At 39.0% G+C, this 17,566-nt stretch overlaps 1 protein-coding gene across 1 annotated transcript; it reads left to right on the top strand.

The window, feature by feature from the left end:
• The first annotated feature begins 1,083 nt into the window (after positions 1-1,083).
• On the top strand, positions 1,084-13,811 carry LOC116523502 (vomeronasal type-2 receptor 26-like). The gene is made up of 6 exons (XM_032238618.1): positions 1,084-1,301; positions 2,590-2,767; positions 5,861-6,712; positions 10,747-10,974; positions 11,737-11,863; positions 12,904-13,811. Exons 1-6 carry the CDS (start codon positions 1,084-1,086, stop codon positions 13,809-13,811), a joined length of 2,511 nt encoding a protein of 836 aa, XP_032094509.1.
• The last annotated feature ends 3,755 nt before the right edge of the window (positions 13,812-17,566 follow it).

The raw sequence follows: 17,566 nt of genomic DNA, 5'->3' as shown, positions 1-17,566 counted from the left end.
CCCCTCGAGTAAATGCCTCCATGTAAGCAGCACCCATTGCACTGCAAAAACCTCCTTTTCCCATATAGCCCATCGTTGTTCTGTGTCACTTAGTTTGCGGGAGGTATAGGCACATGGCTGCAGCTCTCTTTTTTCATTTAGTTGGAGTAAGACAGCTCCCACTGCTACATTGCTCTGCCTGCACTATAAATTTCCTGGTTGGATCAGGATGTCACAATAATCCTGAGGGCTGACATAAACTTTATTCCCAATTCAACTCATCTGACATATTCCATGTATTTATTGATAAGAAGGTGTAGCAAGCCCTCAACCTGAAACATTAATTGTGATGGTAACACAATAATATCTTGTTTCCCAGAATATAAGACCTCCCGGATAATAAGCCAAATTGGGCTTTCGAGCACATGCACTAAAATAAGCCCTCCTCAAAAAATAAGCCCTACCCAAAAATATTGCAACACAGCAGCAGCCATGAGGTGACCATGCTCGCTGCCTCCTGCGCCTCAAAAATAATAAGACCTCCCCAAAAATAAGGCCAAGTGCTTATTTCAGGGGTCAAAAGAAAATAAGATCCTGTCTTATTTTCGTGAAAAAATGTTAGCGGAGTCAAAGAGACAAATCAATTAGGGGTTTTTTTGTACAGTAACTGTGTGCTGAAATGTAATAATGGATATGTTTCTATTATTCTAGGAAAAGTCTCATTGACATGGATGCTATTAATTTAATTCACACATACATATTCTTAAATCTGGATGCAGTTCAATTTTTTTCCTGCAAAGAAGCTTCAACTACCGCATATGGGTGACCTTCCCTGCAATTAGTAAAATGACTATGATTAATTTGACTTTTTCTTCAATCCTCAATATGACCTGGTGGCTGGAAAAAACAACGAAATAAGCCTTGGATGTCAGTGTTTCCTGTTTCATTCATAGCTGTGACAAAAGCCTCATACAGTTCTAGGAAGCTGAAGAACTGTATTATCCAGTTATGGCTTGAAGTCAGGTGGTTATTGGGCAGCAAAACCATCCTCACAGGTGCTTCAGTGTCAGTGTTTGAACGACACCCAGTAGATATTGGCATGCCATGGTGTCCTTCACAATGCTAGTATTGTTCTTATTACCCCAATGGGTATCCTGTAGCCCTGAAACTAAATGTATTGTTAGCAAACCTCTTCCTATTCAATATAAATATTATGAATCAGGAGATATCATCATTGGGGGCATTATTTCTCAAATCTACATGCTTTCAGATCTGACAACATTCAGAAGACATATGTCTGAGGAGCCGGTTGGGGATGTCATGTATGGAGTTGATTCATTGTCATCTTATTATATGGCAATCCAAAATGCATACACAGAGAAGGAGAGAGAGAGAGATTTAATTATATCTCAGTGAGACTAGATTATTGCTGCACTATTTTTTTTAAAAAAATAAGTTAAATAGTTCTGTTTATTTTTTTCTCCAATGTCATTCAATGTGATTCTTTCTGACAAATATATCAGTTGGAATTTAAACACTGCAAATGTATCATAGGGGCTAAGAGGAAAGGCTGCATAATCTGTAATATGATTGCCAGCACAATGATTCATTTTGTATTTCATTTTCTCCAGTCCCTTGAGGTCGAACTGGTTACTGTGAAAACATTTGTTGGAGTTGATTAGAAACATTTTGTTCTATCTGAATCCAGACTGTTGCGATATGCCCTGTGCCACTCTGTTATTCTGCTATAGCTGTTTTCAGTAATCAATATTCTTTGTTGCTGATTTTAATATTCCTTCTTTTTAAAAATGGAATGGAATGATCTCTGCAGGGGCAGTTCGCAGCACTGCAATTCATGTGATCAGAAGCAAAAACTGATTTTGCTTTTATTTGTGTTTGTTTCATTAAGAGTATCTCGTTATTTCTCCATAAGGATGATCCTTAGAAGCGCCCTTTTACAAGAGCCAAGGTGGCGCAGTGGTTAAATGCAGCACTGCAGGCTACTGCTAGATCAGCAGGTCAGCGGTTCAAATCTCACCGGCTCAGGGTTGACTCAGCCTTCCATCCTTCCGAGGTGGGTAAAATGAGGACTCAGATTGTTGGGGGCAATATGCTGACTCTCTGTAAACCGCTTAGAGAGGCCTGAAAGGCCTATGAAGCGGTATATAAGTCTACTGCTATTGCTATTGCTATTGCTACAAATATTTGCATTGAGACTAAATGCTTTTCCAATGTTCTAGTAAGTTTTCTCCTGCCTTAACCATGAAAGCCAGAAGTTAGACCAACTCACTTCATAGGGTTTGTGTTGAAGTGAAAATAGGAGGAAAAAGTGTGTTGGATATGTTCACCACCTTGAGTTATTTGTAAAAATAATAATAACGGCAGGGTATAAATAAATAAAATAAATGCTTCTAGCATAAATGTTTCGATACAAAAAAATCATGTTTAAAAATCAGATATACTGTACTATGGCTAAGGGTCTAATTCTTCTTGTAGGGTATTCTTGCAGAACTATCAACATATCCTGTCCTTGGCTTTCACAGTCAATGAAATCAATGCAATGTCTTCTCTCTTACCTAACATCACCCTAGGCATCCAAATTTTCAATAGCTATTTCATGGCAAGATGGACTTATTTTGCTTCATTGAAGCTTCTCTCCAGTAAGGACCATTTCATCCCTAATTATAAATGTGATAGCCAGGACAGTACAGTTGCTGTCATTGCAGGACCAAACTCTCACATCTATCAACACATAGCCAACGTTTTGAGGATTTATAAAGTCCCACAGGTAAGCTTTTTCTCATATGGAAAGCATCCTTTAGATCCCTTAAACAAATTGCACATTTATAAGATCCCCAGGCAAGAACTGCTCAAGAAAAATTGGTGTCCTGTAAGTTATACACACTTTTGTTGTTCTTTATATCAAGTCTCATAGAGTAGAGTAGAGTAAAGTAGAGTAAAGTAGAGTAGAGTAGAATAACAGAGTTGGAAGGGACCTTGCAGGTCTTCTAGTCCAACCCCCTGCTTTGGCAGGAAACCTTATATCACTTCACAGAAATGGTTATCCAACATCGCCTTAAAAACTTCCAGTGTTGGAGCATTCACAACTTCTGGAGGCAAGTTGTTTTACTGATTAATTGTTCCAACTGTCAGAAAATTTCTCTTTAGTTCTAAGTTGCTTCTCTCCTTGATTAATTTCCACCCATCTTTTACCCATAGATGCTAGGTCATATAGTTTCAGAACACCAACATTAGTAACACAGGTTTTTTGTGCCAATGGTTGGCAACAAACTACATCTCCTAGCATAGCAGCATTTTAGGTAAACATATTTTACTCCAGCTGAGACTCAGATATTATTACATCTCTATTTATTGGACAATATACATTCTATCTGCCACATCTAATCACCATCATCAGGTGGATGTTTTTTAATAGGATCTTCACTATTAATCACCATGGATACTAATCTTCCCCTCTATTGATTTAACAATATCATGTTCAAGGTGCTTCCCAACATTACATTATTTGATAATTAACATGACAGGATGACTTGCATAAAGCATGACATTGGAGGTAATCTTGATTAAATCAGAAGTCTTAAGAAGGGAAAGCTTCCTTTCTTATCATATCCTATGACCCCTATGATGAAATCAATTCCATCAATGCTCTCCTAAGAAACATAGAATTTTAGAGCAAAGCAATATATTTTGGAGGGTTTATAGAGGAAGAGTTAAATCTTCCATAGATACGCAATCAGTCACACAATCCACAGCTGAAAAAAAATGCTATTTCTTAAGGTAAAGGTAAAGGTTACCCTTACACTTATGTGCTAGTTATTCATGACTCTAGGGGGCAGTGCTCATCTCTGTTTCAAAGCCGAAGAACCAGCACTGTCCGAAGACATCTCTGTGGTCATGTGGCCAGCATGATTAAACATTGAAGGCACACAGAGCACTGTTACCTTCCCTCCAAATGTGGTTCTTATTTTTCTACTTGCATTTTTACATGCTTTCAAACTGCTAGATTAGCAGAAGGTGGAACAAGTAATGGAAGCTGACTTCGTTACGCAGCGCTAGGGATTCGAACCAACAAACTGCCAACCTTTCTGATCGACAAGGTCAACATCTTAGCCACTGAGCCACCGCGTCCCACTTATTTCTTAGGAGTGTGTAAAAACCTGTATTTGAAAAGAAAAAAAGTACCTGAAGAGGGTGTTAGCTAGACCACATTTGTTAATACCTCCTTAAATCAAATGCTTCTTTTTTTGGAAAAGATATGTTTCTTTAAAGAGTGGCAGGCAACTGTGGCAGGTGTCCTTGTCCAAAATCACCTTTCCCACTTGTATTTTGAAACTCAGCATTGCCATTCTATTCATTCTATTCATTGCATTATTTTTTAATGTCAAGATTAACCCATTCAAGATATTTTCTAAAAACGCTTCATTGCAAAAGTTCTTTAATACAGAAAGTGAGCATAGGTTTATTAAATATTATCTATCTGTCTATCTGTCTGTCTGTCCATCCATCCATCCATCCATCCATCCATCCATCCATCCATCCATCTATGTATTATTAATACAATTTTCTTTAACAAGCATTACAAATTCAATATCTGGGTACAATTCATTTTGAGTAATAAAAAGGTAATAAACATAAAGGTACTCATAATATGCATGTCATTTATAGTGATCACATAGTAAAAGTAGCATTCATTTATCTATATTAAAAACTTCCTTTATTTGATTTATCTTTCTCTTAATGTTTTGGTTTCTTACCTCTGTTTCTGTTAATTAGCCATTGGTAAAACAAATCCCATGTTAAAAAGTATTCCATTTCTTCTTTCTCCTTTATTTTTAGTGTTAGTCTGTCCATTTCTGTGCTATCATATATATTGTGCAAAAACAATTCTTGCTGCTGTTAACACATGTAAGATTGCATATGTATTCCCTTTATTATACTATTCTGGTAAAATACCTAACAGGAATAGTTCTGGTTTAAAATCAATATGTTTCTTTATCATTTTTTCTAACCATATATGTATTTTAGTCCAATAGTTGTTGTTGTTTTTTTTTGCTTCTGGGCAGGTTTATTAAATTATAATGACCTATGTTACTTCTTGAAGGAAGTCAATGCCAGATTATATGCTTAATCTGATAATGATTGTATTTCATTCTTTGATATGGGCTGCTAATATTTTAGCTGAGCAAAGGAATAGAACAGTATGATATTGCCAGTATTGGATCTTAATATTTAAAAACATGTTTTTAATTATTTCATCCTGTGAAATTGATCTTTGGGTTGGTATGTTATGACATCAGGAAACTGGGCAAGTATGTCATAAAAGAGATCTTAAATATGAAATAATACTTTTATATGACACTTAAGTTTGTGCTTTGTACTCAAGTGCAATCCTCCTCCTTAGTCATACTGAAAGTTGCCCATCTGTATGTAACATTTCCTGAATCAACCATTTAAAACCTCTTCTCTTTGCAATTGTAATCATACTGAGCCACGGTGGTACAGTGGTAGAGTGCAGTACTGCAGGCTACTTCTGCTGCCTGCCCGTTGCCTGCAATTTGGCTGTTCAAATCTCACCAGGTTCAAGGTTGACTCAACCTTCCATCCTTCCAAGGTGGATAAAATGAGGACCCAGAATGTTGGGGGCAATATGCTGACTGTAAACCACTTAGAGACAGCTGTGAATTGGTATATAAGTCTAAGTGCTATTGTTATTGCTATATTCAGACAAAATAAAAGAAATGATGTTTCCATAAGTTAGAAAACTATTTTATGTGAATGTTTGCAATTAAGTTTTATAGAGAATGAGAAAACAATATCAAGATTTAAGCTCCTTATTATTATTTTTTAAAATGTCCTTCAGATCATCTATGGCTCTGCTCCACTGATGAATAACTATGACCAGGCTGATGTTTTTCATCAAATGTTTCCAGATGATGATGATCAAACTATGGGGATTCTCCAGTTGCTACTGCATTTCAAATGGATATGGATTGGGTTAGTTTTCTTTGAAAGTCACAGTGGTGAAAGGTTTGTACAGAATGCATACATCTTATTTTCCCAGAAAGGTATCTGCTTCGATTTCATACAAGAACTACCCAAAGAATCTTTTTCTGCTGATATAAGTATAATGGTAGATGACTGGCTTGAAACATACAAAAATATCATGCAGGGCACTGCCAATGTTGTCATCATATATGGAGAAAATCAGATCATGATATTTTGGAGAATGATTCCCTATGTTTCAACATATGAAGATGTATCCATGAAAACCAAAGTATGGATTATGACAGCCCAGATGGAGTTCACATCCCTTCCTTTTCAAAAAATCTGGGGGCTAGATTTCATCCATGGTGCTCTATCATTTTCAGTTTCCTCAAAAGAAGTCTTAGGATTTGAGGAATTTGTGCGGACTCGAAATCCAACTTTCAAAAACCAGGACAGCTTCATCAATGTCTTCTGGGAACAGGTATTTGATTGCTCTTTACCAAAGGCCTTCATAGATGAAAAGACTGGAGATAAATGCACTGGGAATGAGAAGATGGAAGATCTTCCTGCATCTGTTTTTGAAATGGGTATGACTGGCCAGAGCTACAATGTTTACAATGCTGTTTATAATATAGCATATGCTCTGCAAGCCATGTATTCATCCAAATTCAGACACAGAACAAATGCCAGCAATGGAAGAAAGTTTCTTCAGAATCAACTATGGCAGGTAAAGGACTCACTAATGCAGGAGAATTAACATAGATGGAATATGAAATATCTAACTCTCAATTTTATTCAGAAGCTTTGTCTCAATGACGTAGCTAGCGTGGCTTCTATTCTGGAGTTTAAAAAATATCAATTCAATCCTTATAAAAAATGTGCCATCATCAATGTATGTTATTCTGTTAGGATGCATATAATATAACATAGGCAGTCATGAAGCTCAGAGAACTTCCCACCAAATATGTATCCAAAAGAAAAGAACTATTGCAGCAAGTTAATAGATTCCCACCCCCCCTGTGACTTCTACAGTAGAAGTATTTCCAATATCCACCTCTAGTGTCAATTGGAGCCTTTGTGTTTTCTTATGTGTAGTGAATTATTTTGTTTCATCGTGTGTGTGTGTGTGTGTGTGTGTATGTGTGTGTGTGTGTGTGTGTAAAGTAAAGGTAAAGGTTCTCCTCGGACATATGTGCTAGTCGTTTCTAACTCTAGGGGGCGGTGTTCATCTCCTTTCCAAAGCCGAATAGCCAACACTGTCCAGAGACGTCTCCATAGTCATGTGGCCAGCATGACTAAATGGGAAGGTAACAGCATTCCATGTGTCTTTGGTGCTTAATCATGCCGGCCACATGACCATGGAGATGTCTTCGGACAGCACTGGCTCTTTGGCTTTGGAACGGAGATGAGCACCACCCCCTAGAGTCAGGAACAACTAGCACATATGTGCGAGGGGAACCTTTACCTTTACCTAGAATAAAGGAGCCAGGAATATTTGGAGGCGATGCCCAATTATATCTTCAATGGGGATACAATGAGGTTTTTTCCTATAATTATTTTCTCCATATCACACCATTGAATCCACTAAGTTTTCATATCCTTTCTCCTTTATACCTAATTTTGTGCCATAATATTCTGTTTTGGGACACAAGATCGGAAGCTATTTGCTAAATAAAAAAATTATAATTATTCATGATCATCTAATTGTCTTAAATGATCTTCATCACATGTATAAAATACTGCAATTCTATTATTCCGTTATCTAAAGAAGACAAATGATAGTATCAATATGTCATTTTTTCTCTTGGTTAATGCTAAAAATGGAAGAATCATATTGCCGATCTACATAGTTTTATTGGTCCCCAAAATTGTATCTTTATCATCAATGTTTACAGCAACCAAATTGGAAAGAATCGAGGCTGCTTATAGTAAAAAAAACCTTTAAAAAACTAACAGAATGATAAACAGAAAACAGACAGCAGGTATAGTTGAATAATACAATGTGGAATTACAAGTTTACTATCCCAAATCAGTGAAATGATCATTGTTGTGTAGTTAGCTTTATTAGAAAAATTACACCTTTGACACGTATTGGTCATAATATGAATTCTAGTATCGATCTATATTTAAGCATCTACATCTATCTTTCCTTTTCTCTAACCAATTTAGGTTTCATGTTCATTAGATTTTTCTTTATTGCAGTGTATCCCAGTAGTTCAGAATGTTTCTGATGGTCGGCAACAAAACAATACAATAAAAGGTCTACATTTAATACTGTTTGATAGTATTATAGGCTGCAGTACAGTGATCACCAAATGGTGGTCCTGGACTACTGGTAGTCCATGAGAAAATTTTGGTGGTCCGCAGAAGAATTATTTGCCTTTTTTACATAGTTTGGGGCAGGGACGTGCAGTCACTAGAGCAGTGACGTGCGGTGAGGGATACCGTTGGTGAGGCAAGAGCGTGGCAGTGGCGAGAAGCAACGTCCCCGCCGCTGTGTCCGACAGGCGTCTCTCGTTTATGATGGACATAAACGCGAGATGCCTGTCGGACACAGCGGTGGGGGGTCTTGCTTCTCGCCACTGCCATGCTCTGCCGCCTCACCCCCGCCTCCTCCGTCCCCGCTGACATTCTTGGGAGCAGGTCGGGTGGCTGGCTGGCTGGGAGGAGAAGAGCGGTGACTCTTTGTGCTGGCTGGCCGGCCAGGCAGGGAGCAGGTCGGGTGGGGGTGAGTGGCTGGCTGGCTGGGAGAAGAGCCTTGAGTCCCTCCCCAGCCAGCCACAAGGGCTCACCGCTCTCCTCCTCCTCCTCCTCCTCCTCCTCCTCCTCCTCCTCCTCCTCCTCCTCCTCCTCCCCGCTCGGTGCTGGGCTGGCTGCAGAAGAAATGGTGGCTGGTGAAAGAAAAACTTCTCCAGAATCACCCTTGCACTTGCGCAGTCGCTCAAGTGCAAGACATGATTCGCTGCTCCCAGATCAGGAGGAGGGAGAATCAGTGCCTCTTTTGCATATTAAATCTTTTGCTTTTAAACTCCACCTTAACTTTTAAAAGGTGAAAAATTCCTTAAGCAAAAGAGGCCCCGAGTTCTCTGGCCTCCTCCTAGTTAACACTGAGAGCAGACACCAAGCCACTGTGACTTGAAATCTGGTAGCAACTATCCTGGCTTTAATTCATTTAAAAAAATATTTAAAACTCTTTCCTTTCTCTCAGGAGACTGGGGAGGCTCCGCCTCCCTTGCGTCTAGTGACTGCACGTCCCTGCACTAGAGGCAGGGGAGGCATGGCCTCACCAGTCAGGAAAAGGAAAGAATTTTAAAGATTTTTTTAAAAATAATTAAAGCCAAGGTAGTTGCTACCAGATTCACAGTGACTTGGAACAGTGCTTTGTGTTAACCATAGGAGGAGACCAGAGAAATAGGGGTCTCCTGTGCATAAGCAATTTTTCGCCTTTTAAGAGTTAAGCAAAGGTTAACAAGCAAAAAATTCCTTATACAAATGAGGCACGTATTCTCTCGCCTCCTGTAGAGGGCATTTTTAGAGGCTTTTTAGAGTTCTCTGGGAGCAACTAGCTCAGTCTGACTCAGAGCTCTAGCCTTTCATGAGGGCAGGGCAGGGCAGGGAATGCAGAAGCAGAGTTGAAATCGTCTCTGAAACAGCTGGAAAAGGTGCGTGTGTGGGGAGGGGGGAGGAATTCAAAAAGTTTGATCGGAAGGCAGCAGGGGAAGGCGGGGTATGGCAGAGGAGCTGCTTTCAAGCCTTTGGAAAATATATCCAATCCAACTTCTGTGTTTGTGTTTGAGAGTGAGAAGAAAAAGAATGGGAAAACTTATTTTTCAAGGGGGAAAAATGCTGTTGCTTTAAATCAGAACTGAGCATGCCTGGCTGTGGAATTCTGGGAGTTGAAGTCCACAAGTCTAAAAAGTGCCTCACCAGCCCTAAAGCTGACCGCACGTCACTGGTTTGGGGGGTCCTCAAACTATGCCTCCTGGGCTGGATATGTACAATGAATGTTTGTGTTGCTGCAGAGAGTCTCCCTCTTCGGGGTCTTTTTGTGCCTCCTGGTGTGGGGCTTTGGGCAAAGGCTGGAGGGAAGTGCCACTGGTGGCGAAGAGCTGGAGGGCCTTGTTCCAGTGGGACTGCATCATGGCCTGGAACTGGCTGACCATCTCAGCCCACTGAGCCTCCAGGCACCGGTACCTGGCCTTGTACTCCTGCAGGTCTTCCCTCTGCTTAGAAAGCCTATGCTCGGAGTCCTCAGTGAAGTACTTCTGCAGAGCCTCCTTCTTGGTTAGATCCAATTTGAACTGAGCCAGCTATTTTGCCATTGCTTTCTCATGGTGGTTGCTTAGCTCCAACAACTGCTTCCTGTTGGGGCCCTAAGGAGCCTGGGCGGGCAGGCGAGAAGGAGGAAGTAGAGACTGGTGAGGCAGCCCTTGATGTGAGTAACATAGAGTTGGCCACACCCACCCAGTCACATGGTCATGTAGCCATGCCCATGCAGCTGGTCATTAGGCAGATCATATTAGTAATCCACGAAATTTAAAATTATGAATTTAGTGGTCCTTGAAGTCCAAAAGGTTGGTGATCCCTGCTATAGTATATAGATCTTTGGATGTGTATGAGTATATAATTGTAAATCTTAAATTGTTTTTTTACTATTACTACTGAAATGCACAGAGATCATAAAAGGTTAATAATATCCTTTATACGTTTTTCTTTTGAATGGTTACTTAATCCTATATAATAATTCTTGATTCTGTTTAGATCCACTACTATTTGAGAAGTGTTTCATTTAACAACAGTGCTGGGGAAAAGGTCTCCTTTGATCAAAATGGGAAGTTAATTGCTGCTTTTGATATTATTAACTGGGTCACATTCCCGAATAAGTCCTTCATTAGAGTCAAAGTTGGAAAGATAGACCCTTTGGCTCAACCAGAAGCAGTTCTCACTATTTCTGCAGATGACATCATCTGGCCCACCATGTTTAACCAGGTATTTCAGAAAAAAATATGACAGTCTCATCCCACTTAATGCCTAATGCAAGGGAATTCAGATAACCTTCCATCTGTCAGTCACATCTCTTGGGGATGACAGGAATGCACAAATGTATCTCATATTCCTTGATCAGCCAATGTAGTCTATGTATAATTACCTGCAGTGGTGGGATTCATTATTTTACTACCAGTTCTGTGGGTGTGGTTTGGTGGGTGTGACTTGGCTTGGTGGGTGTGACACTAGAAGGATACCACAGAATCCCCATTCCCTCGCCACTCCTGGGGGGAGGATACTGTAAAATCCCCATTCTCTCCCCACCCCACTAACCTGCTTTCCAGCTCTGTTCTCCTGTGCAGGGCAACAGAAGAAGACCCAGCCGATCATCTGGGACTAGGGTGGCAGTGAATAGATGGGGCAAGGCCAGTTAGAGATGGTATTTGCCAATTCTTCAAACTACTCAAAATTTATGTTACCGGTTTGTCAGAACCGGTCAGAACTGGCTAAATACTACCTCTGTTTACCTGTTTGGACAGTTAATTGCATTGTTACCCTAAATAGACAGCATGCCATTTAGAAATATATTGATTTCTGAATTCATCATTAGGCAGAGAATACCTTAATAATTTCCAAAAAATATCCCATCCCATTCACTGGGATGGGATATCCAAAAATATCCCATTCATATTTGATACCAGAATGCCATATTGCAGGTGAAATGAAATTAGTTCTAATACAATGCCTGGTCTCATTTATCAACAGATACATCCTCTTTCTCTATGCAACAGCCATTGTCCTTCAGGTTATAGGAAAACAAAAATTGAAGAGAAGCCATTTTGTTGTTATGAATGCCTTCCATGTTCCAAAGGGAAGTTTTCAAACAAGAGTGGTAAGATTTTATTTTTTTTACTAAATAATGAAATATCCCTGGCTAAAGTAATGAAACGTGTACTTGTTTGCTCTTGTGTAAATCATCATAGCCTGTTGTCAGGACCAAAATTTCAAGTCAAATCTCTTTTCATTCATTGTTTGGCTCTGAAACTTTCAGATTTTAATTTGCCTTTTAAGATTATGCAAAAATAAAATAACATGGTAAGAAGGTAAGAATAGAACTTTTATGTGTTTCTTTGAGCTATCCTTGAATAGGCAGAATATAAATGCAATATATAAATATGAAATTTGGAAAACAAAATATGGCAAAAGGGGAAGGAAGGAAGGAAGGAAGGAAGGAAGGAAGGAAGGAAGGAAGGAAGGAAGGTAGTTCTATTGGTGTACTCCAAAATATTGATTTGCTAACCACTTTTATAATTAATTAATGTAAAAGTGATTAATGGATAAATAAGATAAAAAAGAATGTGTGATTTGTAAGAAGAAGAATGACATCCAGAGGTGGTATTCAGCCGGTTCAGATCGGTTTGGGCGGTAGTGGAGATTGTAGATGGGCCTGCCCACGTGACCCGTCTCTATGCCATCCTATTTAGCCATGTTTTTGAGGTTGGGCGCATGAACAGAAGGTGCGCACGTGGGCAAAGTGAATGTGCAGAAGGCCGGGAGCATGCATTGAAGATGCACATGCATGTGCATGGTGAACCAGTGGTAAAAATAAGTGATACCCACCGGTAATGACAAACATGTAGTAAGGCACTTCAAGAGAATTGTGGGAAATTTCAGCATACCCAGAAATGTTACATTTGACTTGTTCTTAAATCATTCTAATTATAGCTTCCACCCAGTGAAGCACTGGAATGAGTTACTTCCTTCCTTGAGGGAACACACTGTGTTCATTAGACGAAAGGACATTTTGCAAATGGAGAGCTTCTCCATCAGCCAAAGCTATTCTAAATTTTTACATATGTAGGTGAAACCACATTCATTTGAGATTATAGAATCCTGCACTGAAAATACTTTATTTCTTTTTCTCCTCTCCAGACATGGAGGAGTGCTTTAATTGTCCAGAAGATCATTATCCAAGCAATAAACAGGACTTCTGCATTCCAAAAAGTATAAGCTTTTTGTCCTACAAAGAACCCTTGGGACTCAGTTTGACCACTGTTGCCATTTTCTTTACTTCTTTAACAGCTTTGGTTCTTGGAATTTTCCTTAAGTATAGAGACACTCCTATTGTCAGAGCCAACAACCAAAACCTTACCTATACCCTTCTAATAGCACTGTTGTTGTCCTTTCTATGTTCTTTTCTATTCATTGGCCAACCAGAAAAGTGGATATGTCTTTTTCGACAAATTGCTTTTGGCATCATCTTCTCCGTGGCAGTTTCTTGCATATTGGCCAAAACAATCATTGTAGTACTTGCTTTTCTGGTTACCAAGCCAGGATCTAGAATGATGAAATGGGTAGGGGGCAGGCTAAGCCTTTCTATTGTTGTTTCATGCTCCTTTATTCAAATAACTATCTGTACTATCTGGGTTGTAATTTATCCACCTTTCCCAGATTTTAGTGCCCACTCGGTAGCAGAAGAGATTGTACTAGAATGTAATGAAGGTTCTACTATCATGTTCTATTGTGTTTTGGGATTTATGGGCTTCCTGGCAATTGTCAGCTTCACTGTGGCTTTCCTAAGTAGAAATCTACCAGACAGTTTTAATGAAGCCAAGTTTATCACCTTCAGCATGTTGCTGTTTTGCAGTGTTTGGATATCTTTTGTTCCAACTTACCTTAGCACCAAAGGAAAATATATGGTGGCTGTGGAGATCTTCTCCATCTTAGCTTCCAGTGGTGGTTTACTGAGCTGTATCTTCTTCCCCAAATGCTTTGTTATTTTAGTATTACCCGAGCTGAACAATAAGGCACATTTAACTAGGAAAAAAAGCAGATTTTAAAACCACAGTTTCTTTTTCAGCCAATATTACATGCCTTTTCCCAGTAGATGCAATTGGGTTTGTATCTGTCATGACAAATTTTGTCTTGTCTATACAATTTTTATGCAATAGAGTTATATAAATTCAAAGCCATAATACATCCATAATATCTAAGAATCACATTCTCTCATACTAGACTATTGTCCTGATAGATGGCCCTCTCTATTACCAGACTACTGTCAAGCTACCTATTTAATTCTCACATAGCTTCTGACTTTTGTACTCTGAAGACCTTTGGGCAGGGGTGGGCTGCTGGGGTTCAGGCAAACCTCTAGCTAGGGTTCTGCCCAGTTTGACAAACCCCCAATGCCACCCCTGGCTGTCTCATTCAGCAGCCATATGCGGCGTCAATCCCCATTGCCTGGAATGAGCAAAAAATGGGGTGTGCAGAGGCCAAAAATGATGCATGTGGAATGCTTGTATATTATGTCAGGGAGGGTGGGCAGAGCCTGTCACAGCTACCGCTACCACAGTGGTGGGTTTCAAAAGTTTTTAGAACCTCTTCCGTAGGTGTGGCCTGCTTTGTGGGAGTGGCTTGCCAGCCACATGACCAAGTGGGAGTGGCTTGGCAGTCATGTGATTGGGTGGTCGTGGCCAACTTGTAAAATGCAGTGAAACTCACTTAACAATGCTCTTGCTTAGCAACCAAAACGTTGGCTCAGAAACTGGCATTTGAAGCAGGCAAGTCTTAAAGCTGTCACGTTACATGATCCTTGCACCCCTAACCCTTTAGGGAAAAAAGCCCCAGGGGTGTTCAAACTTGACAGCTTTAAGACTTGTGGACTTCAACTCCCAGAATTCCTCCTCCAGTCATGTTGGCTCAGGAACTCTGGCATTGAAGTGTGCAAGTCTTAAAGCTGTCAAGTTACAAGATCCTTGCACCCCTAACCCTTTAGAAAAAGGGTTGTTCAAATTTGACAGCTTTAAGACTTGTGGACTTCAACTCCTCATCTCGCTCTTCATCTTGATGATGTGCGGATGGGCAGGGGGAGGGAGCTGGAACCGGTCTAAATAGCAATATCGATTTGTGGAACCTCTTCTATAGAAGAGGTTAGAACTGGCAGGAACCCACCCCTGTGCTACTGGATCACCGGAACCAGAAAGAACCAGCTGAATCCCACTAAATTATGATTTGCATGCTTGGAACATGCTAGGAGATGGGGCAAGTAATGGGTAATAATAGTAGTAGTAATAGTAGTAGTATCATGATAGACCATATATTAGTAAGTTTCATGCTAGATGTTATACTAAAGAAAGAGTAGGAAAAATGAGCTCAATAAAAGTATTTCCACTATTGTTCTCTCTATTTTTTTATGTACGTATGAAATTTCACTCTCCCATTTTCCACTTAATGTCTTAGTTCCAAAAGTTCATAACAATGCAGTAGCGTCTACTGAGACATAATAAACATGTTTCTCTCTGATATTTTTTGAACAAAGTACTGTTGCAAGTAATATTATTAATTACTCATCAGGTATAGTCATTGTCATTTCTTCTCCATGTCAAAAGGGCATTCCAGCAGACACTGACAAAACTGTGATCCTAAATTAAGACATTACATTGCATTAATCTCTGTTCAGAAATACAGAACTACATGTAGGGAGGGGGAAGGATTTCTGTTTAAAATGATATTTCTAGTCTTAATTCCAGAGAATGTTCATTGTCTTAACTGTAGGTAACATTAATGGATGGCCAATCCAACTCTTCATCTGAATGATGAAATAGGAGCTACTGTTTAATATCTACTATGGCCATATGATATAGTGAGTTGGTTATATTCAGAACATTGGTTTTTATTCTTTTTTCCTAATATAATATTAATTTCTCCAGTTTACAACTGCAAACTCAGTAGTCCTCTTTCAATTGTTCACAAATATTACCAGCCTGGAGACTTAAACATTGCTGACTTAATCATTGCTGCAAACATGGCTGCAATTTGAAAGGTCTTCTTTCTTTCAAATGAGATCACTTTTGATAGCTTCCCATCTCGTGAAGTGCTTGCTCAGTATCTGTAAGTATCCTCCTGCTGCTGCTTCTCCTCCATGTTCTCTTTCCTGTAGTATTTTTCTGCTGAACTATATCATTTGTTATTTAGTCAGTAATCAACTTCCTATGTCCACATATAGCCATTTTTAATTAGAGAACTCACAGAAATGCCTCCTGTTTTAATGCAGTAGGTCAAATTGAGACAAAGTGATTTGACTCATAAATTACATGAATTTTTCTTCAGGAGACTTCCTTCCTTCAATAAAGTCCTCTGTTGAAAGTAAAAATCTAGAGGTACTACCTACTCTCAGGTTAATCCTGATTTACTCACCCCCCATTTAATCTCACCCAGAAGTGAAACATCCCCAAGTGCATTTGAGAATTCATTTCAGACTTGTTTAGTGTTGAAAAATTAAATTGACTTCCCACTGTTAAAAATCAGTGGCAAAATATAGATAGAATTGAAATTAAATGTTACTTTGACATCTAAATTGATCCTGGAAGAGATATTTTACCATTAATTTGACAGTTTGTCAGAAGAAGAATCTAAAATAGAGAAGAAAGCAGGCTACAAATGCTTTCTCAGTACAATATTAGTTTATCTCCCCTCCTCATCAGTGATTCCTTATATCAAAATGCATAAGCAGTAGATCCTTAACATTAAAAATATCAGTCATCTGCATCTAAAGCAGCAATACTTGATGTCATTTGTAACTTTCACTGAAGGTTCCTCACTCATAATTATCAACATGCTTTGGCTTTGGCATTTGCTGTAAAGGAGATCAATGAACATTTTGATATTTTACCCAACGTTAGCCTTGGTTTCCATATCGCTACCAATTATCTTGAGGAATACACAACTTACCTTTTAGCAATGGAATTTCTAGCTACAAAAGATAAATTTATCCCCAACTAAAAATATAATGGCCAGACAAATATGGTAGCTGTCATTGGAGGACCCCAGACTAAAACCTGTGTCAACATGGCAACAACTCTGTGCAACTACACATTTCCCCAGGTAAGAAGAAAAGTGGAGCAAGATGTAAAGTTTGTGAGCTAGTTGTTATTTTCAGATGTTAACTCCTTATAATACCTCCTAGGAGAAAGATTCCAGAGGAAAGAACTATTTGTCATATAATGACAAGAATATCACAAAGGCCAGTCACTTCTTTGATTCATGAGCAGTATTAAACACCCATAACCCTCACTGTGTATTTGATGAAGCCTCTTTCTTTATCCCACTCAAACCCAAGTATTGTATTAAGTTTTTAAAAATGCATTCTCCCTTTAATTTTTTAAAAGTCTGTTTCCTTTCTTTCTATGTTCACCCATATTTCCACAATTAGATTACATATGGATTAGCTCCTTTGATGAATAATGACAAAGAAGGAACTTTTGTCAAATGAATGTTCCCTGATGAAATCCATCAACTTAAAGGAGTGCTAAATTTACTATTGCATTTTGGATGGTCCTGGGTTGGGATGATTTCTTTCTATGAAGAAGATATGGAGAGATTTGTTCAAAAGAGTCTTTCCATGTTTTTAGAGAGGAATCTGCTTTGATTTTATGGAATGTATTCCCAAAATTATGTATGGTGGTGAAGCTGCTGAAAGGATGGAGGAAACAGATAAATTATATAGAGTGATCATGGGGAGTACAGTCATTGCAGTTATCTTGAATTCTGAAATTACAATTAGTGACATTGAGGATAATGCTCTCTGTTTTAGATT

The sequence above is a fragment of the Thamnophis elegans genome, unplaced genomic scaffold (assembly GCF_009769535.1).
Source record: "Thamnophis elegans isolate rThaEle1 unplaced genomic scaffold, rThaEle1.pri scaffold_38_arrow_ctg1, whole genome shotgun sequence".
NCBI lineage: Eukaryota > Metazoa > Chordata > Lepidosauria > Squamata > Colubridae > Thamnophis > Thamnophis elegans.
This window is presented reverse-complemented; position numbering and strand designations above follow the sequence as displayed.

What these genes read in the sequence shown, in the direction of transcription:
- LOC116523502 (XM_032238618.1), top strand. Translation starts at nt 1,084, where the DNA reads ATGGTGTCCTTCACAATGCTAGTATTGTTCTTATTACCCCAATGGGTA. An exon ending in GGCCCACCATGTTTAACCAG is followed by an intron (nt 10,975 to 11,736) that starts GTATTTCAGAAA and finishes ATTTATCAACAG; the next exon opens with ATACATCCTCTTTCTCTATG. An exon ending in GAAGTTTTCAAACAAGAGTG is followed by an intron (nt 11,864 to 12,903) that starts GTAAGATTTTAT and finishes TCTCCTCTCCAG; the next exon opens with ACATGGAGGAGTGCTTTAAT.